This window comes from Lonchura striata, chromosome Z (assembly GCF_046129695.1).
Source record: "Lonchura striata isolate bLonStr1 chromosome Z, bLonStr1.mat, whole genome shotgun sequence".
In the NCBI taxonomy this organism is placed as follows: Eukaryota; Metazoa; Chordata; class Aves; order Passeriformes; family Estrildidae; genus Lonchura; species Lonchura striata.
The window spans coordinates 38543516-38565832 of NC_134642.1; the positions used below are offsets into that span (position 1 = coordinate 38543516).

A 22317-nucleotide genomic window follows, 5' to 3' on the forward strand; every position below is an offset into this window, starting at 1 on the left:
GCTGAAGTGCTTTGAGATGTTCCATGCCATCAGCTTTCTTCTGGTGCTCTTGTTGACACACCAAAGTAAACACACAATGGAGAAGGTAAATCAAAGTGAACTCTCTCAAATCTTGTGCCCAAGCTTAGCTATTTTAAACTGAAGCAGGTCAGAAATGGGCAGCCAGACTCTGCATTTCCCACTTGGATGAGCTACTGGCTTGCTGGGGCTGCATTTTTGGAAGTGTGCAGTTTATAAATTAACTTCCAAATCTTAAAAAAAGGGCAAGTGTAGGGTCCTGCTGCGGAGGATATGTGGCTTGCTCTGAGAATCCCAGTGGGAGCTGCTAGTGGGATCCTTCTTATCCTCTCTTTTCTCTGATGGCACTTGGAGCTGTCCCTTCTTCACAGGTTGATGCTACCAGCTCTGTTCTCTTTTCCAGAACTGGACTATGGCATCCAAACACTGTGAGTCAGGATCTAGGCTTTAGCTTCTGTTGTTCCTGCTGTCACTGTGCAGTCCCTCTGAGAGCCCTGCTTTCTCTACTTTGGAAGTGGTATTTCATGCAAAGCTCTGATCAGACAGGAGTTCTAAGCATGCAGGGCTCCTGCATGCCAAACAAAGAAAAGCTGGTGTGCATGTGAAGTGAAGAGGAAGAAATGGCCCTCTAACTCTGTCCTCTCTTTCTAGAGAATAGTTCTGATTGAGTGAAGTGGGTTTGGTAAAAGGTAGCTGGAATGTTTCTTGCCCTGCTTTCTTTGTTGTATCTCAGGAGTTTCTGCCTGTTCTGTGGAGTTAAGCCACTGTACATAGAGAAGCATCTGGAATGCAGTGTTTTATTGGCAACCTACTGCATTAAACTGGCACCAGTTTCTGAGTTACTTAAAATGCAAACATTCACTAACCAGAGCCTTAGCTCTTCCCAGCCCACTATGGTTTTTTCTCTGCCATCTAGCTGACTGCATTTTTTTTCAGATAATTTCCTTGCCATCTGCCAAGCTGATGTTTTAAGAAGCCTGATCACTTCCTCATCTAGTTTTGGGACCTCCATTAATATTGTTGGAGACATTATCTTTTTTGTATTTGCCTGCCTGACTTCTGTAACCTCCTTTGATTTCACTTTATGTTTTCAGGCAGACAGCAATGCAGAATTGAAGATGGTATTGGTTAATACTCTTCAAATGAAAATAGTTCAATTTTCTGTTCGCCTTATCTGCAAACAGCAGTGACCAAAGTTCATTAAGTAATTTTTTCTTGTGTTTATCTAGGAGTTGAGCAGTCAATTAGGAGAATATTTGAAGTCACATAGGGCAGGGAATTAACTTGAAAATATTTACCATTTTTTTTTATTTTTCAGATAGTCCCTTTTTGCACAGTAATGATGAGTATATAAGTTTGGACCCTTGGTAGTTCCTATCTTGTGAAAAACCCTGACTCCTCTGGAAATACAACTCTTACAAGGCTTTTTAAGTGGCTGTACAAAACTCTGGGAGGCTTTTGAAAATCTTAGCTATAGGAGTTCTGCCCTGCCTCAGACTGCTGTAGCTTTCTTCCTTTTTCAGAACCTTTGCCAGACCCTCTGGTGCTCAGTGAAAGGCTCCTGCCGCTCCAAATTGGATGCAGCTGCGGATGGCACTCGATGTGGAGAAAACAAGGTGAGCCACACTGTTGGCAAGCTGTGCTGCCTGCCAAAGCACAGGGAGGAGTGATGAGTAACTCTGCCATTGTTGAGTGTGAAGGAGGGTCATCCTGTGTCATCTCCATTTACATTTCCACTTAAGTGTTCCACCTTAATGAGATGAAATAACAAATAATTCCCAGAAACTCAAAAAAAATCGAATTTCCCTGTGATAATGATTTGAAGCTCTTTGTGCTTTCTCTTCTCTCCTTAGTGGTGCTTCTCTGGTGAGTGCATTACAGTGGGGAAGACTCCCGAAGCAATCCATGGCGAGTGGGGTGTTTGGTCATCCTGGTCCCATTGCACAATGACATGTGGAGCAGGAGTTCAAAGTGCAGAGAGGCTGTGTGATAATCCAGAGTAAGCTGAGTCTACTATCTTTCCCTACTTTTTGTTTAAGATTTTTGAGGTTCGGATGATATTGGAAACTCTCTTGTATGAAACTGGTGTCAGCAGGTGCCACATCAACACGTCACAGATACTGACACCTATCTTCCCAATTAGGCACACCTGTGTGAAATTCAGCTGGCTCATCTTTTACAGTCATCTTGTTCTTTATTTCTTACCCTCCATAGAGCTTATTTCAATGCAAAGTGAATAAAAAAACATATTTAACATTTAGGCTTTGCAGAAATAGTGTAAATATTTATTTTATTAATACTTCAATGAGTAAATAAATGTCCTCACACACCAAGTGAGAACAGTTTCTAGCAACCTGATCCTGAGGACTTACCTTTCATGTTTTCTTGTAGTCATCAGCTTTGTTTGAGCTTCAGACACATGAGTTGTCAGGTACAGAACATGAAAGGCAGAATTGCCCACTACATATCAAGAGTTCATGGAGACTCTTGACCTCATTTTCACGTATCACTAATGGCAGGAATCATTTGTCTTTTCAGAGAGAACTGTCAAATGCACTGCAAAGCATGGGATTTAAAGCAGTCCATTTGATAGGTTAATTTGTTGTGAGCTCAGACCGGTATTGCCAAGCACTTTTTTGGGATATAGGAGTTGTCTAGATTTTTGTGCTTCATGCTGACATTTGAGTACTCAAACATGTGATGTGATCAGTATCTTTACCCTGTCTAGGATCAGAGTCACCTTGTTGTGTTACCGGGGCCTGAAATACATTGTTGGTTTAAAAGTATTTTTTTTTAACCCATGGTCTCATGTCCCAGCCTCAATGTTCCTTTTCTAGACCCCAATTTGGAGGAGACTACTGCACTGGAGAGAGGAAGCGCTATCGCATGTGCAACATCAGCCCCTGTCACAAAGACGTGCCAACCTTCCGTCAGATGCAGTGCAGTGAATTTGATACAGTTCCCTACCAGAATGAATTCTACCACTGGGTTCCTGTTTATAACACAGGTAGGAAGCTACAAATTTTTTTAATATCCTGTATAAAAAGTCAAAGTTACATGCCTATGAGAAACGTCTATGAGGGTGAGAAGTCACTGAATTACATGTTTTCTAATGAATTAGAGACAAAAATCTGGTGTGTCTCTGTATGCTGTTGTGCCTTTTGTGTGAACATAAAGGCCATGGTTCTTCTCTACACTTAGATATTTTTTCAGAGATCTGGTGATAATGGCTGTGATTGTAACTAGTTCAGTTCCTGTAAAGATACCACACTAAAAAAAGCTGTTGAAGTCATGTCTGTACTATTTTTTTAGAATAGATCTAAACCATCTTTTCCAGTGTCAACCACAGAGCAAGAAGCAGAATAGTGTGGTGGAGAGATGCATCTTTGGGCCTGCAGGCATCACTGCACCCAGTAACCACAGCTCTTCTACTGCACAAATATGATTTTATTACTTCCAAACTCAGATCTGAATGGTAGGTGTACTTGATGTTACAGTGTAGAAGTAATATCTGAACTGGGTCAGTGTTGTTCTGCCCTGTATTGTAGAGGCAGAGCCAATGACTCTGCTTTATAACTTGCTTTGGAGCAGCTAGTTATTAAATACAAGGGCAATCATTATTAGTATGCAGTTTGAGTCTTGGGTTGTGCATAAATGTAAAGTGTAGATTATCCAATAGAACCACAAAATTGTTAGGATTGAAAGGAATCTCTGGATTTCTTCCTGCAGTCCTTCGGGAACAGGCTGGAATCATCTTTGTGGCCTCTACTGGATGCTCTCCAGTAGCTCCTTGCTTTTCTTGTACTGAGGAACTCAGAACTGCCAGACTCTTTCTGATGGACCCCAGGAGCCCATTGGCCCTCCTGGCTGCCAGGGAACACTGTCAGCTCATAGGCAACCTGTCACCCACTAAAACTCCAGGTCCTTCTCAGCAGAGCTGCTCTCCAGCAGGTCAGACCCCAGTCTGTGCTTGAGGTTATTCCTCCCCAGCAGGACCCTACACTTGCCCTTTTTTTAAGTTTCTCCCTGGCCAACTCTCCCCCCCTTTCAAGGTCCCACGGAAAGCAGCAAAACTTTCAGGTGGATCAGCCACTCCCCACAGTTCCATAGCAGCAGCAAACTTGGTAGCAGTGTGTTTTTTAATGAGAAAATAAGACAGGATAGGGAAGATCAGGATTAAACTTCCAGTTTCATTTGCCAGTAATATTTTTCAGCATGTTATTTTTTTTTTCAGTTATTGGCAGTTCTGAATTGGTTTCCTAAATTTCAGCTACTCTTTCCATTTCATGTAACAAATACACCATTGAAGACTAATCTAGAGCAGGCAGACTTCAAGTAAAATTTCTGATGAAAACAAATATGGCTGATAGAGATTTTTTTTTAAAGAAATCCAGAAAGCCATGACAAATGCTAACAGCCTAGCATTTATGCCAAAACCAAACCCAAAAATATGTTCAGCAGTTGCCTGTCATTGAAATTAGGATTCCATACCTCTATTACTCAGGGTGTGCTACTGCAGGGTACAGCATTCATTCTGTTCATGTCCTGTCTGTGGCACTGGAACAGAGCAGGTAGTTCTGCATGTGCATTTCTTACAGAAGGTCTGTTTTTAAAGGACTTTGAGAATCATGAGTCAAATGCTTACTGCACACTGGAAGGCAGAGCTGTGCTCTGACCATGCTGTATTTCGAATAGAACTGTTCAGAATTGTACAGACAGACCAGCTCTATGTAAAATGCCTGACATATTTCATCTGGAAAATCATTTGCAAAATCCTTCAAATACCAAGGAGGTAATTTTTGTCTGTGGCTTGAAAACTTGACTGTGTTCACCCATTTTCTCAGCAGCCAGAATTTCAGCATAGATTTCTGTCTTTCCCATTACCTTGGAGGCCCTTAATGTTTTCACATTTGACATTTGGCTTCCTCAGATAGACAGGCTCTCCTGGTAACACTCAGATAAGCAGGGAGCTGCCCAAATCCTGTGCTGATTCTTCATCTGACATCATTGTATGACTGAGGGTGGGTGGCTCTCATGCTCACACTGATTCCAGTTTTGGCCAGCCAGTATTACTTGAAATACATCTGAGACTTTTCCTTCCATCTCAGTTTCAAATATTTTTTCACCTCCTGTCAGTGGCTAAAGATGTCCTGGGAAAAATACCTGCAGATAAGGTCATGAAACAGTGCTGTCTCTGAGAGACACAGCAGTTTGAGCCTTCCTTGCATGTGTGTGTCCAAACAAACAGAAACTTTAAACAAAACCAAACCAACAGCCTTTTTAAACCCCCCACAAAAGTGAGCTGATGTTTCAGGTCTCTGGAGACTTACTCACAATGTCCTCCATATATACACCAACCTTTGTCAGTTCCCTTACTTTCTCTCTTAACTTGTGCAATCCAGTGTCAAGGATTTTTCACGGCATGCTGTTACCATGTTGTCTTTTGTAGTGGTTTAATCCTGTCTGGACACCAGGCGTCCACCAGAGTTACCTTGTTGCTCCCTTCCTCAGCTGGATAGGGGAGAGAGAATGTAACAAAAGGCTTGTGAGTCGAGATAAGGGCAGGGAGCGATCACTCGCTGGTTACCATTGTAGGCAAGCCAGACTGGACTTGGGGAAATGCGTTTGATATATTAGAAAATAAATCAGAGTAGAATAGTCATGAGAGACAGTATTCCTTGAACTTCTCCTACATAAGTCCTTTCCTGCAGTTCTTCCTGAACTGCTGCTGCATGGATCCTTTCCACAGTCCTGCAGTCCTTCAGGAAAAGGCTGCTCCAGCATGGATCCCTGGTGCATGGTGCTGCCAGGACCCTGCTCCAGCACGGGCTTCCCGTGGGGTCACAGCCCCCTCAGGCACCCACCTGCTCTGGTGTGGTTCCTCCAGGGCTGCAGGTGGATCTCTGCTCCCCCTGCACCTCCCTGTGCTGCAGGGGCACAGCTGCCTCAGCATGGGCTGCACCAGGGGCTGCAGGGGAATCTCTGCTCTGGCTCCTGGAGCAGCTGCTGCCCCTCCTCCTTCACTGACCCTGTGTCTGCAGAGCTGTTCCTCTCATATGTTTGTATCCTCTCTTCCAGCTGCAGTTTTGCAGATTTTTTTCCCACCTTCTTAAATACATAATCCCAGAGGTGCTGCCACTGTACTGGTGGTTTGGTCTTTACAAGGTCCATCTTGGATTTGTCTGATGTGGGCTCTGTCAGTCATGGGGGGAGCTTCTAGCAGCTTCTCACAGAGCTACTGTGACAGCTTCAGCTGGTTTGAAGCTGCACAGATAAAATTGGCCACAACAGAAACTAATTTGGCTAGCTTAGTTCATTAAAGAGTAGAAGTAAACAAGCCCCTAGGTAAGACAGTGATAAGTTGGTTTTGAATTCAAACAGGGGACCTCTGCCAGTCCCAGTCAATCCTGAATGCAGGCATATCTTTGGCCAGTGAGCTGGACAGTGTTGAAACCTTGAACTGGTGGTTGTTCAAGCACAGGAATTTTGAACTCCCTATAAAAGGGGGCATCCCTCAATGAGCTTTGTCTGTTGTAGCATGACCTTCAGTGTGTTCAGTTGTGTGCCTGTCTCCAAAAATGCGACCAAATGTGGGGACCTCTGATGTGGCACAACAGCTTCTGCTACCCCTGTGGACACCTGCTACCAAAGCCTGGCCACACAAATTCACTACAGCTCTTGTTTTAGTATCAGGCTTTTTGGATCTTCTTATACTGCACTTGGGGTATAAAGGGGAAAGAAAATGTCATTAAGCTTTCCCAAGCTCTGAGTCCACATACAGTTTTTATGTGGAAGTGTCTAGCTGAGGAAATGGATTCCTGAGCCAGATATTCTGTGACATTTTAGACATTCTCCGTTCCTTCATCCCACTAGAAAAAAAAAAAGAATAGATTTTGTGGATGGTCACAGTTCTCCCTCCTCTCTCTGGCTTTAATTTCATAGCTTGAGTTATAGCAAATTTCACATACCGAATAAAGAGTCGTTCATGTTGTGTAAATTGTAACTTCACAAGATAAAAAAGACATTTTTGAATAGCTTATTATTTAATAAAAAAGCCAGCTTTAACAAGCAGTCTTACAGAAAAGCAGTAAGTCATATCTTGCTGTTTCTTGTTGTTTGAGGTTTCAGTTGAGAATTTTCTGGTTCAAATGACTTGCATAGTCCTGTTACAGAATTTCTCTGGACTTCAGAAACCCATGTGTTCAAGCTGGATCATCAGAGTACCCCTGGGAATCTTAAAATGATGGAAACCTCCATGTTCAAGGGTAATAAACTATCCAGAAGCCTGAGCAGGATATTTTCTGAATTTTTCTCATGACCCAGGCCCCTGTTTTGACACTTTGGGCAGACTTCAGTATGTATCCACTTCTCTTTCCATCAAACTGACCCTATGTTTATTTATTTCCATACCATTTGACAAATTCCATTTGTATGAGTCTGATAGCTTCTCAGGGCTTAACTTCCATCTATAAGTCCTACATTAAATCATGTAATTACTTTTATTTTCTGTATCAGTGACAGGATCATTTAGTGTATGGTCAGATAGGGGTTAAAGATGTTTTAAATTTCATATTTCTTCCAGAATATTTCTGTATATCAAATAAGATATGTTCTGATACAGTCACAGGGGCAGAGCTAACAGGATGAAATGTTCCTGTTTCAAAATCAAACTTCGTTTTGGAATTCCATGTTTGGTTAAAGTAATAAGTAGCTTCATCTCAGATTTTTTTCCCCCATTTTGTCTGTTTGGTAATTGTCTTTTCTAATTTTATTTGTCTGGGATTTCCTTAGTCAAGTCTGAGTTCTCACAGAGATGAGGGATTGAAGATAAGAGGCTTACCTCTTTTCATCCTTGTGAAGTTGGGAAAGATATTGAAGTGTTATCTTCTTCTGACAGGCACATTAATCACATCCTTCTTAGTCACATTAAGCTGGATCCCTCCTGCATGTGAATTCATGGGAATCAGCTGTAAGGTAAACAAATTTAAACTGGGAAGGAAATATGTTCCTTTCTACTTATCTTCATGTTCTGTTAGCACTTGGTGAATCTGAAAATATCACATGCCCAAATTTTAGGACTTTTATTCAGCTTTGCTGATTTGCTTCTTCAGTCTCATTCTAATTACAGATAAGTCACTGAGCCCTTGAGGGAGCTCTGTGGATTTGGATTCCATTACATCTTCTATATATTAGGGAATTGATCATGTCTCTGGTCAAATCAGCAGCAGGTGTAAGATGTGGACACCATGTTAAAAAACAGGTTGTAATTTTTCTGGGCTGCTGAGCATTGATGGCACTTCAGCTAAAATCTTATGTCCAGCTAGGAGCAAAGCACTGGCAGAGGGATGTAGCCAGACTGAAGAAGGTTGACAGGAGAGCAGCATGGAAGTCAGAAAGTCACTGAGAGTTACTTTTTATGAGGGTTGGTAGAGATAGGACATAGGGAATAGCTTTAAACTGATAGAGGGCAAGTTTAGATTAGGTACAAGGAAGAAAAATCTTTACAGTGAGGGTGGTGAGGCACTGGCAAAGGCTGCCCCATCCATGGAATTTTTCAAGACCAAGTTGGGCAGGGCTTTGGGCACCGTGGTCTAATGGATGTTACTGCCCTTGGCAGGGGGGTTGGATAATCCTTAAGATTTCTTCCAGTCCAAATCATTCTGTGATTTGAAGAACACAGATTGAGCAAAGCAAGTTTTGCTTTAGAGGGGAAAACAAGGAGTGAGTTAAATGCCAGCAACTCAGTGGAACATTTAAGGAGTGTTTAGCATCTGTACCCCAGAGCTGGTAGAGATACATGGTCACTACTGAATGCTCACAGATTGGATCTAGTATTTCATGCATATGCTGGTTTGCAGGAATTTATGTATATTTTGGCCTAAAAGTTACAAAGATGACAGCCTTTTTGTTAAAATATCATCATGATTTCATAGAATTTGCTGAAGTAACTGAAACCGAACCAGCTGCTTTAATGAGCTCCTTCTGAACAACCCAAGTGTTTCTATTAATCTGAGTTTAATATTTTTAGATTTTTGGGTCTGAAGAAAGAAATAAGGTGGAACTCAATGCAAACATTCCATTTCAGGAAACATATTTGTTTTCCTTGTGTATGAATTTTTTATCTATTCTGTGTTTAAAATGTTACGTATCTGTTCTGTGCAAATAATATTAAAATACTATTTTGGAGGTCATTGGCTGATTCTGATGCAGTTTATTTACAGTCCTAGAAAAATAGAGCCAAGGTCCCTGAGCTCAACAGTAGTAAATAATAATGAGAGGTAGATAAATAAATAATTTTAGATAGTGAATGCCAAATACAGTGCTAGTATAATTTCCTGAGTAGTGGCCTAACCAGCCTTTCTGCAGATGAAAAATCAAATAAATATCGGATAGAATTGAGTTTTGGGTGGAGAAATAAATATTCTACAATTTCCAGAGGGGCTTCATAAAAAACATAAAGAATGAAAAACACTAAAAAACTGTAGGTTGGATCTAATTTTAGATCAGTTAACACAATCAGGAAAAGCAGGAAAGCCTTCATACATAGAAAGCATTTTTAAGTATGAAAGTTTGTATGGTTGTTTTCTTTTTTACATTTTATTTTGACTTAGTAAGGGAGTTATTTTTCTTTAAAATCTGACTCTGAGTTACAGATTTGCAGCATCATAGTTATGGTAGAAGCATGTCAGCACTGTCTGCTTCTTCTTGTTCAGTGATCTCTGAAAAAATATTGCTTCTTTTGTCAACACACAGCTATGAGGAGCTACAGATATCAAATTTCTGTTTGACATATTTCATTAGAAACAATGCAAAAGCTGAAATGGCTTTCTGTAAAATCTGTCTATCTGAGCAGGTAATAGAGTACCTAGAATTGCATGATTCTCCTTGTCACAAATGTATTGTGTTTTGTATAGAAAAGTGCTACATTGAGAAAATAGGCAAGGTGAAGCAAAATTTAGAGCACTAAAGTAATCACTTCAATCACACTGCCATAAAAAGAATTCTGCAGACAGAATTAAAATCACTTGTATCACTTACCATGACATCTCTTATCAAAGCAACTGGTGGATGTTATGGCTGCAGCTTTCACAGAGGGGCTGAGAGTTGGTGATAATTGCAGACTTTATATTCTTGCCTGAAAAATTTTTTTAGCTCCACCTCCACTGATATTATTGAACACAATTCACATCAGCTGGAATTCCACTGGTTGTATAACCATGGTCGGTCCATGCATGTGCACTGGGTCTCATCACTGTTGCACTTTGCAAAGGTATTTTTGTTTGAGAAGCCAGAAGCTCACACTGGTTATAGACCTAAGATGTCATTTTAGCTCTACTGACAAGAGGGGGGGGAAATCCTTCGTTAAGGTTTTGAATTTCCTTTACTGTTCTTTTTTTTTTAAATTTGTTTGTGTTCCCAGTTCTGCAGTATTCTGTTTACACAAATGAGATTCACAGTACCAGGCTTTGCAACATTCAGTTCTTAATCTGCAAGAACTTTGAGGGGAAGAGTTGCACCTCTGTGCACTCTGTGGTGTTGTGTGAATGTTTATGCTGTACAAACCAGAGTAATGAGAGCAAATTTTCCTCCTTCAAAAGGATAAATCCTTTTGTTGAAAATTAATTAGTTTATTTGCATTATTCATAGGATTGCATTACTCTCATTACCAAAAACTTCTTTAAACACAGTCCTTTCTATGGCACAAACAAAGATAATAATGGTGGAAAAGATAAAAATAAATTCATCAACCAGGATGTGGAAGGCTTATAGTTACCCTGCATCCCTCTGAGACCAAGGAAGCAGCTTGTCTCAACTCTGTCAGGCACAAGATAAAACTCACTCAGCATTAGCACCTCTGCAGCACAAAGGGAGATAGTTTTAAAATTATTAAATAATGGTGCCTTGAAGTCACTACTGACTGGTGGGTTTAAGGTCCACTGCTTTTCTCAGCAAAGCATTTCAGGTTGCTGAGCATGAACAAATGGCTTTAATGCTGGGCAAGACTAGGGTCTTTAAATAGACCAAAACCTGAAGATAATTCTTGTGTTGATGTCCTTTGTTAATATGATAGTGTATGATGTTTAATTCAGGAAGATAGTTCTGGTTCTGCTGCAGAGTTTTCAGAGTGTTACAAAGGCAGGGATTATGTCAGTCCTTGCTTTGACCCTAATTTCAGCTCTAACTCATCTTCCATGCACAATTTATTTATCAGACCTGTGTCCTTTTTCTCACTGATGTCTCAGTTTCAAGATTTCCTATTCACAAAGGCCATTGTCTGTGAGACAGGGAGGTTGGTGTTTGGCTGTTCTTACTTTGTAGATGGAATAGATTAAGGCCCTGATCCGTCACATAAAATCTTGTTTCAGAGGTCACTTGTTGCTCTTGGTACGGCTTTTCTCTTCCCTGTTGCTTCTGTGGGACATCTGTCTGAAAATAGCCTGAGTCTGTCGCATATTATCCCTGTTTCATAATTTGTCAAGCAAAAAAAAAAAGTTTGAAATTATTTTTTAAGTGCCAACAGGTAGATGAAAATGATGAATGACACGTAAGATCAGAAACAGGCGTCTGGCTGCTGTCTGAGAGAGGCTGACAGCAGTGATGAAAAGTTTAAATTACCTCTGAAATTACTCAGTAACCAGCTGATGGAAAACTTTCTTGTCAGTGCAGTCCCACCCCTTCTCTAGTGATAGCTGGTTTCCCATCCATTTCTCCATCACAGCTGATGGTCTTGTTGCAGCCTCACTCAGCAGTGGCTGCTGATGTACCAGCGGCAGAGAGCACGCAGGTGTGAGGGAACCAGCCTCCAGCTGCTTCCCAAAAATCCACAGATGATGTTTCTCAGGCCTGTGCCACCCTGGCTCTGCTCAATTCTTCTAATTCTGCCGGTTCTGGCAAATGGCAGGGAAATGAGCAAATGGTTCAGCAAAGATTCTGTGCATTGCACTTCAGAGTCCTTCTGGTGTGTTGTCTGAATGAGTGTTCTTGTTTTCCTTTCAGCAAACCCCTGTGAGCTCCACTGCCGCCCAGTAGATGGCCATTTTTCAGAGAAGATGCTTGATGCAGTCACTGATGGCACTCCTTGCTTTGAAGGAAGGCACAGCCGGGATATCTGTATTAATGGCATGTGTAAGGTATTGGGTATGTTTGCATGTTTCTTTCTTTACAATTTAATTTGGAAAAGTTATGGGAAAATGCTTAACCATTTTTTTGGTAGGATCAAGGCCAAATACTCAATTTTATCACATTTTTGTAGCAAGTTTATAGCAAATGCTTTCCAGGTAGACATAAGAGTAATTTCCACCCTTTTTAATGAGTCTGTTTGACTGACTGCTGATTACTTTTGTTGCCTTTTAAGTCCTCTGTTTATTCCCCAGTATTTTAAAAGACCAGTTCAAGAAAATCTGTTTCCGATTACAGGTTTTCACAAAGTATTATAGCTTTAGGTTTGTAATTGGTGTCACCACTGTCTGGGGGGTTTTTCATGAAAATGTGATTTAATAATATATGTGTAGCTGTTCTGAGCTTTATATATGTGTATGTACATATATGTGTAGCTTTAATATGATCAAACTTTGCAGTTGAGAGCAATAAAAATTATTTTTGTTTACAACATTGAATTCAATAGTGTTATACAATGAGATAATTGGCAAATACAGGTTATATGGCTCAATATTATTCTGCATTGAAGAATAAGTATAATGGTCTCTACATATTTTATGTGTTGGTAGCAGATTTCCAGGATGATGTGTGTGTCTGTATGGCATTTGAAGGAGTGCTCTGTAGATTCTATAACCTCCACAATCCTTTTAGTCACTTCCTTATAAATAAAGTGAGTACTTTTCTTGTAGGGGATATATTTACATCTGTGGTTTATTTCTTCACATTGAGGGTTTGTCCTGTACTTCCATGAAGCCTAATAGCTTTTTTGACTTTAGCATCTTTGGAAACAAAAGCAGGACTTGGTGACTTGTGGAAACTAAATTAGCTTATCCAGTATGGAAATTGTATGCCCCAAGCCACTTAATTGTATAACAATGCAAGCTGAAGGGACTTCAAGAAGTTGTCTGTTTCATCCCTTTACAAATTATATTCCTTTTTTGTCATTTTCCACATTCTTTTCTGAAAGACTTCTAGTGATGGAAACTTCACATTTTTAATACAGAGGGTGTTTGGTACACCCCTTTTAAACTTTTTAAATCCTTTTAAACATTTTTAAAAGAAGTTTAAAATCCTTTTTAAACTTCTTATTTTATTAAAATGACAGTGCCTCAGAGACCAGTAATAAAAGATGTGTTTTAAACTTTCCTTGGAACACTTGAATTTTGAAAGGCAGTTATCAAGACCCTGCTCAAGTTCACAGTGTAGATATCCTGCTTAACTTTGCTGAGAGCCAGGATGGGCCTTTGAACTATTATGGCGTTGAACAGCTCAAGCCAGAATGAATCATATCTTTAGCATATTGAAACATATAATAGATGTTGCATACCATAGCAGTACTTTTGACCTTCACTTGGAAGAGACCAATTACAAATTCAGAAAGGCTGTCCTTGTGAAACATTCATTTTCTGATTTCCAGCCCAGCTGGACTGGGATCACTATGATTAATTTTACTTTCCATATGCTTTCTGTATTGAAACCTTGCCTGTGGCAGTTCAGATTTATACCTCTTTTAGTGATAGCAAGACTCAGTTAATCCAAATTGGGAGATCAAAGGTGGAAGAGAAGCTAATCTTATTGCAGTTTGTAGAGCTCAGATACACTTCAGCATTAACAGTTCTGTGGACCCAAAATTTCTGAAAAATTCCCTCCAAGGTGCTGTCAGCGTTGTACATGGTGACAGCTGCTTCACATCTCCTGGCAAACAGATTAATTTGGAGTCAGGATCACAGAATGAACAATATAGCCATGCAAAATGAGACAAAATTATGAATAGGTAACCCAAATAGCTCACAGTATTGAAAGATAGCATGCTTTCATCTGAAATAGGTACCCAGCACAACATCGGAAGAGAAGCTTTTTCATATATCTTCGTCTAATTTACTAGTATTTGAGTCCAGCTAGCTAAACACAATAGATACATTACAGGTCCTGGAGAATAAATCTGGAAATGCTTTTAATATAATTAGTCTGACACATCATTGTCGTCCTTTGATTTCAACATGTTGCTAATGATATGGAAAAGACATTCACAAGTGTTAAAGCACTGTTCTGGTTTTCAGAACTGTATCTCACAAGGGCACTTTACATTTGTTCTGAGTATGAAAATAACACTTCACTTTGGTCTTAAATTGAGAAAAGGAATTAAATTAATAAGATATTAGATCCACTGTCTAAATTGCTCACATGTGATTGGCATGTAGCTATTTTTTATCAAGTAAGTTCCGAGTTTTCCTACTGGGTATGTCAAAATAAGATAGATCCAATAAAGAATTTCATCTTCTAAATTCATCTGATTTTAATTGTTCAGAACAATCAGAGAAACTGGTCTTTCTTTGATGGGTAAATGTGGATTGAGATGCTTCATTTTAGCTGCTGAGGTATACTGGATGCTTTCCAGGCCTGACAAAGCCACAATGTTCATCTTCAAGTGAAAAGTAGGTACAGACTTCAATTGGTCCTTTTAATTTATCCAATATCTCCTAATTTTTTGGAAGTGCTTCCTGTGCATCAGTGCTCAAGGAAGGCTTACAGTGGTGTGTTGTTTGCGTGGTATTCCTTTAGAACTTGTCAATTCAAAGACAAACGGAAGTTCTTAACTCATTTGAAGGCCTGGCCTATAAAATAGCTGGGTCCTCTTTCAACACTGTCCTTACACAGAAGAATTCTGTCAGGAAATCTGACAAGATCTGTCAGTAACTTAATCGCAAATCGTCAAGCTATCCTATGAGTAGGGTTTTTTTTACTGTATGCCTTAGCACTCATTTTTCAGTTGTGGTTTTCCCCCTTTCATTTGGGAGATCTTTAAAGCACATAGCCTATATTCCTGTGCTTAAATTATACATCCCAACTGCATTCTTAATTCTTACTAGATGAATCAGTTGTTCTCCCAGTGTTGATGAAGATACTGCCACCAGAGTATGGTTGTTTAGCACTGATAATTAGGATTTTTGATTAAGTACAAGCCATCACATCATCTAAAAGTGAAGGCTTACATGTTCATTGCACTGAAGTGTGCAGATGGTGAGGGTGGAGGATCTGGCATCTCTGATGTTTCTAGCAGGCGTTCATCTCCTGCACAGAATTTTGATAGGCCTAAGTGACCTTCAGTCATGCAAATCTGTGGTAATTCACAGTTGTGACTTTGGGAATTGATATTGTACTGGAGAATTACACAGCTGTGTAGTAGGGAAGGAACCTTTTTTTTCTCTTGCTGATAAGAGATTACACAGCTTGGATTTTTATGCAGTAACTTTACTGCTTTGCGCTATGGTTCATCTTTCTCCTCACACTGCTATTCAAACAGGACATTTGATTCAGACACATATAGACAAATTACAAGACAAATTATTGACATCAGGACACATTTCTCTCCATTCAAGGCAATGTTAATGTCAGCATGAAGTAAACATGATTTCTTTATTTGGAGACTTAGTGGGGAATACAAAAGGAGGGACGACCTTAACGTTCAACATAGCATTCACGTAATGGATATTCAAGCATTATGGCCCTTCAAGGCCATACCCTTCAGTGACAGCAAGGACTTTTTGTATCTGCCCCCCACTGCCAGTCTGACACAAAATCCTCTCCCTCTGGAAATGGAAAAAGGCCAATATCTCTGTCTGTTTTCCCTTTAGTCCCTGAGCAGCAGGAAATAAATTGTTTCTCCTTCCTGTAATTCAGCCAGGCATTTCAGGTCAGTACATCTGCCTCTGCACTGTGTGCTGTGACCAGAAACAAAGCTGATCTCAGATACATTAAAAAAGGCTCTTGGTGAGTGGACAATGGCAAAGGGCTGCAAGGAGGGATGCTAAGTTGTGTTGCCCATGCCATGGCACACAGTGGTTCCTGTAACACAGCGTGGTTCACAGGCAAACGGTGCACAAGGTAAAAATATCAGAGCCTAATTGCTGCTAACATTCTTTCCTGATTTATAACCTGCATCAGTCTCCAGAACACCTTTAGCAACTGCTTGTCAGAAATTCATCATAGAGTTCAGGTTGGAATGGACATTAAGTATCATCTAGTTCTGGATCATCTAGTGCACATCTAGTATCATCTAGTGCACATTAATGGGTCATATTGACCTTCTGGAAAGCTTGAGTCATGTTCAGAAAACGTAGCAAATGCATCCACAAGAATAAGAATAATGAGGAAAGCAAGTAAAAAGAAGAATGAAGCATCTTGAAATTATTCTAATGGATGGCAAAAATAATGTGGTATTCAGTGGAGTGATAAAAGAAAACATGGTCTGGAAATTGAAGTTCATGGAAATGTATCCGGAGTAAATGAATGCTGTTTATTCTGACACATGAGAATATTGCTTTGTGAGGTTTTTTAATGGCTTTGTAAGATGAGGCCCTGCTGTTAGATGTGCAGGTCATGACACCACCAGCAGCACCCTGGGGCTGGGGAATAAAGCAAAGGCTTTATTTACTGCAGCAGAGTAAATTGTCTGCCCTGCCTCATTCTTGGGTATTCCAAAACCCCAGGAATATGTAGGAATGTTGCATGTATAGATGAGGCTCATATCTGATCAGATACAAACTGTTTCATATATCAGAAGAACCCTGAAATACAAACTGCTGCTGTGATTGGAAGGGACAAAGGGATTCCCTTCACATCACAGTGATGCCCTATTTTGATGCCACAGACCTGTTGCTAAAGGAAATGGTCAAGTGGGAAAAATCTGAGCTGATTGTGACTGAGCTGATGGAGGAGTACAGCCCATGCAGAAGCACTGATTTGCCAATCCCAGAGGCAGGGAAGTGATGATACTCTGTTGCTGCCATCTCAGTTAAAGCCAGGGCTGCAGCTGTTCTAATCAGAGCTAATTAGTTAAACCGCTGGGGGTTTTTACATAACACAGTACTTGGAAGGGAAATATGCTCAGTGATATTCATTTCAAAGTATCTGATTGACAGTGTGAACTAGATAAATTAATTCTGTGTGCAGCCTCTCAAACAAGAATGCACAGTAAATAAAGAAGGACAGAAACCTTTTCCAAAATATGAATATGATAATCTGGCAAAAAATATACAATTTGAAGACAAGTAATTTTTAGAGAAGTTCAAAATACAAGCTCCCAGCAGTCACTAATCATATTTTCTAACAGCAAAGCACAAAGCACAAGAGTTCCATCTTCAGACTTTCCCCATCTTTCTGTTAAAGAATATATGTGCATAGTATAGAAAATAAACTTCAAATTCTATGACTCTCCAGCATGTCTTATTATTTCTCTGGTCTAATAATAGTCCAGATAACTATGACTTCACTGTTTGCAGATGATTAGCAGATGTACTAATAGTACAGTAGATGTACTGTGGAATGCATCACTGAGAAAACAGCAACACTTCAGCCTCTCTAAATTATTAGGAAATGTTGAAGATAAACTGGTGAAGAGACAGTTCTGAACTCTCGGAAAGATAAACATCCTGTTAGTGGTGTCTGTGTATTTTGAATAGTTGATTAAATCCATCCCTGGTCAAATAGCTACATACTTGGAGGCAGAAAGTTAGTCACCTTGCTATTGTTATCTCTGTAATCTGTTCTGCTCTTAAGTGTGGTCCATGGGGCCAGGATGTGTCTGTGTGCAAGACATTGCAAAACCTTCAATTTTTTGAAAGTGGCCTTTACTGAAAGGAGGGAGAAGCTCAGTCTGTTGCAGAACCTTTTGACATAGCTGTGACTTTTCAGAGTCGGGGTGAAAGGTGCTGGATATGAATTGGCAGTAAGTGATGGACGCAGATGCATCTTTTTTTTTAATCTTCTTTTAAGTGATGCAGTTTGGCACCATCTGTACTTTTAGGCATTTCCTTGCTTCTGTTTCTCACAGTTTCTCTAATTGTTCATTAAATCCTTGGGACTTAGACAAATGTTTACATGTTTCTTAAGCTGAAAATTATAGAAGAATACTAGAGAATGCAGGAGCCTGTATGCTTCAGTTAGTCTAACAGATGGATTTTCCTGTCAGAATCTTGCAGAAACATACAGTAGCTGAGGTACTCAAGGTAAAATAAGATCAACATCGAAACAAGTTTATATATGAGATTTTCTTATATCAAGAGGGTGTTAGACAGGCTGGCAGGTATAGCACCTGAAAGCTTATTTTGAGAAAAATCAGCTGAGAAAACCTGTCTTGGGGTGACTTTATGATACTGTATCCCCTATCTCAAACCAAGACAAAACCTTGGCATACTACCAGACTTCTGGTTATTTATCTGTATCATGGGCCTCCAGGTATCTTAGATGCTATTAACAACCACTAAGTGTTGGACTTTATGCTGTATTCTGCAATCTTGCTTGCTTTTGAACAGAGGCAGAAAAAACATCCCCAAACCAAATGCAAATTCCATTGAAAAACCAAGACAAAACCTTGGCATACTACCAGACTTCTGGTTATTTATCTGTATCATGGGCCTCCAGGTATCTTAGATGCTATTAACAACCACTAAGTGTTGGACTTTATGCTGTATTCTGCAATCTTGCTTGCTTTTGAACAGAGGCAGAAAAAACATCCCCAAACCAAATGCAAATTCCATTGAAATTTAAAGACATTAGAGCACAGAATTTTTGGGTTTTTTCCTAACTCAGAATCAATACATTTTTCCCTTTCTTCCTGTAGCAAGCATAAACTGGAAAATCAGTTTTTACTAGAACTTGACCCACTTGACCCATTGTATCTGGACCAATGCCCCTATGCTGGCAACCTAGAGAGAGTAATTGATGCCTGCTGAAAAGTTTCTTCATGTCAGGGGTGTTGACTGTAGTAGAGGTTCTTTGCTGTGAGATGGCCACAAAAAGCTGGCAGAGCTTTCAGTTCTGTTACTGCATTGTGTTCCCAGGAACCTGTGAATAGCTCTATGACATAAGAAAGCAGACAGAAATCCTAAATGTAGTGCCCAGTCCCCGATAATGATACCATTTGGGTGGCACATTTCTGTCTCAACTGACTGGTCACTACTGTATGTTTTGTGACATGGAGATGCTTATTGTTTGTTAGTTTGTTTTTCAACTTGGTGTAATACACTGTACAGGATATATACTACTCCCCTGCTCAGAAGTGCAGTGATAGATGAGAACTCAGTAATTCATTGTGGAGGCTGCATTTATTCTGACACTGTTTTTCTTCTAGGCTGTTGGCTGTGATTATGAGATAAATTCCAATGCAACAGAAGACCAGTGTGGAGTTTGCCTGGGAGATGGCTCTACTTGTCATACAGTGAAGAGGATGTTTAATCAAAGTGAAGGATTTGGTAATATGGGTTCTTCCTTTAAATTCTTCCGTTGGTGAAGTATTTTCTCTACATAAAAATGATTAAAGTGCTTCTCGTTGAAAATTGAGTGATCATCTACGTGGGAAATTGTAAATGGGTGTTTCAGTGAATCATGCTTCTGCCAGAAAAAAAATTCATGCTCTTTGCATAGTCATATCTGGTCATCATTTGATCTGCAATGCTGAATAAAACTACTCTTTCCTCACTGAATTTGGAAAGGAGAAACAAATTCTTCAGTCCTTGTAGAGCTGTGCATACAGCAAGGGTTTCATTAATTTGTTCATGTCTGTTTTAGGAGTATGTAGATTTAATTTTAATGAAACAGGGAAGGTTTAATAGCATCTGAGGGTTGCCATTTCACAGGTGTGCAGAAGCACCTGCAGTAAGGTTACTCCAGGATTTAATGAGCCCAGTGTGTAGGTAAGACAGCTGACAATTTGACTCGTATTGAATCTTGGATCTCTAGATCCTTATCAAATGGAACCACATAACCAGAAAAAATTACATAAACACTATTCACAGAATTTTAAAACAGAAATTTATTATGTTGAGTGACAAGCTCAGAAGCTTGCCACTGATTAACTTTCCTTTCAAAATCAGATAATATTTACTGGGAATCAGCAGGAGGCTCTGGGAAATCAGGAAGTAATTTAGCTGGTGGGGAGGGCCAAGGAAAAGGCAGAAGGAAGAAGATGATACACTGAGCAAATGGTAACTTCCCTTACCAGACAATTGCAATACATTTAAAATAAGGTTTATGAGCAGCATCAGGTGATTCAGACAAAATTAACTATGCAAAATCTTGAAAGGATATACATTGTGTTGTAAGTCTTATAGTTTTTATGTTTTGTGTTTTGAACAAATGTTATTCTAATTAAATAGAAAAGAATCCTCAGAACATCAACCCAACCCTACTGTAAAAGGGCACCAACATTGCAAAGCCAAGCTACCAGGATGTGATATAATTAAGATTTTCTATGCTGTGTTAATTTGTCCTGGTTGTAGGTATGTCTTCTAATCAAGTCTTTAGTTACATAATCACACACTGTGTTTAGAACATGTCATCTCTTGACTGAATGAATAGAACATTTGGGAAAATGATTAGACTTGTTTACTTACAGTAGACCTAGACAACTGATTTACTGAATAAAAGAAGTCATTCAGTGAGCTTCCAGATTTTCTTACTTCATTCACTTAGAAAAAACTGATTCACTTAGGAAAAAATGTTTGGATTTCCACAGTCAGTCAAGGAGACTTGCAAAAGGTAACATTCAGAAAATGCTCCTTCTTAAACATCAATCACTGGAAATCCATGTATATAATTATATATTATCAATCCAATTAGGAAAGAGCTGAAGTAGACAGATTCTGTTTTGTACCATAAGCAGCATAGGATGTTTTAACCAATATTTATTACACCACGAAAGAGCTGCTAAGAAAATCAGATGTTAAAGACTCTTGGGCACTTATTTACAGCAGCAGGTTGTTGTGCAGCATATAAATAGTTCTGGTAGGAGAAGAGCATTGGTACTGAAGATAGCTTAGCATGCCCAGTGTGGTTTATCTCACTCATGTGAGATAAATCAAAGGTGATAAGCTCATTTCACAAAAAAGGTGAACAGGATGTGACTCTCAGAATTTAATTCATCACCTCAGAAAGGTGTCATGAGAACTGGGGAACTCATGTTCCAGTCTTTAAGTAAACCAGCACAAAAGGCAGCTCACACTCCTAGTGCACCAACTTGTAACAATGCCATCCATCTAATTTCTAGAGCCCAGCTAGGGGCAATAGCAAGAAAGCTACCTGTGTTTGTGTTCAAGTATCTATGTGAACTTCCTATTTTTACAATTTAGTAGCAACAACTACAGCAGCTTCCTGTAAGGTGAGAAGAACAGAATCATCACATATTGCCTGTGATGTGAACAAAATTCTGTAATTAGATGCTTTGGGTCTTTCATAACACACAGACCAAAAATCTCTAAACAGATAACCACCCATGAAGAGCCCTTGAACTTTGTTATGAATATTGGTAGTTTACAAAATGTGCTGAATTTATAATAATAATTTGAGGCATTTGAATAATATTATTTTGTTATTGTTGTTGTAAGGCAAACAGTCACAGAGAAGTTAAATGCCTTAAGAGAAGGTTCATGGAATTCTGTGCATACCTGTACATTGGGTGCAGATGGAAATGTTCTTTGCAAATTGAAAAAAAAACCTTTCCCACAACAGGCTGTTAATTTGTTGGAACTCCCTGGTATTTCTCCAGATGGCAGTATGCCAGAGCCCTTGGGTATGGTTATGGAAATATTGATGCTCATGTGTGGAGTAGATTTCCCCTGGCACAGCTCTGAATGTCATTCACCTCCTCATTCCTTCTAAATGCCATTGGCATTGCCTAAACACTACTCCCCAGCTGGTACTAGAAACCCTGACTTGGAAAGTCACGCTATTAACAAACTGAAATACAAGCTTTGTGACAGCACATTTGTGTATTTTTTCAAGCAAAGCTGTTGTTTTAATCATCTTACAAATAAATAAAATGCAGTGACATTTCTGTTGTTCCCCTACATACATTTTTCTTGTCTCTTAGGATATGTTGATATTGGGCTAATTCCAAAAGGTGCAAGGGGAATCAAAGTCATGGAAGTTACAGAATCAGGAAATTTCCTTGCTATGCGAAGCAAAGATCCTGAAAAATACTACCTGAATGGAGGCTTTATCATCCAGTGGAATGGTGAATACAAAGTGGCTGGCACAATATTTCAGTATGACAGAACAGGGGATCTAGAAAATTTGACTGCTCCAGGACCCACCAATGAATCAATATGGATTCAGGTAAACAAGAGATCAGGAGCAGAACCT

General features: G+C 39.6%; 1 protein-coding gene across 1 annotated transcript in view; it reads left to right on the forward strand.

Moving 5' to 3' along the window:
- ADAMTS12 (ADAM metallopeptidase with thrombospondin type 1 motif 12) overlaps positions 1-22317 on the forward strand; it is a 142226-nt gene that overhangs the window by 86530 nt on the left and 33379 nt on the right. The window contains exons 10-15 of the mRNA XM_077790462.1: positions 1542-1634; positions 1872-2017; positions 2856-3025; positions 12016-12149; positions 19310-19439; positions 22046-22290. Coding sequence (XP_077646588.1) covers positions 1542-1634; positions 1872-2017; positions 2856-3025; positions 12016-12149; positions 19310-19439; positions 22046-22290 — 918 coding nt within the window. The remainder of the gene's footprint in view (positions 1-1541; positions 1635-1871; positions 2018-2855; positions 3026-12015; positions 12150-19309; positions 19440-22045; positions 22291-22317) is intronic.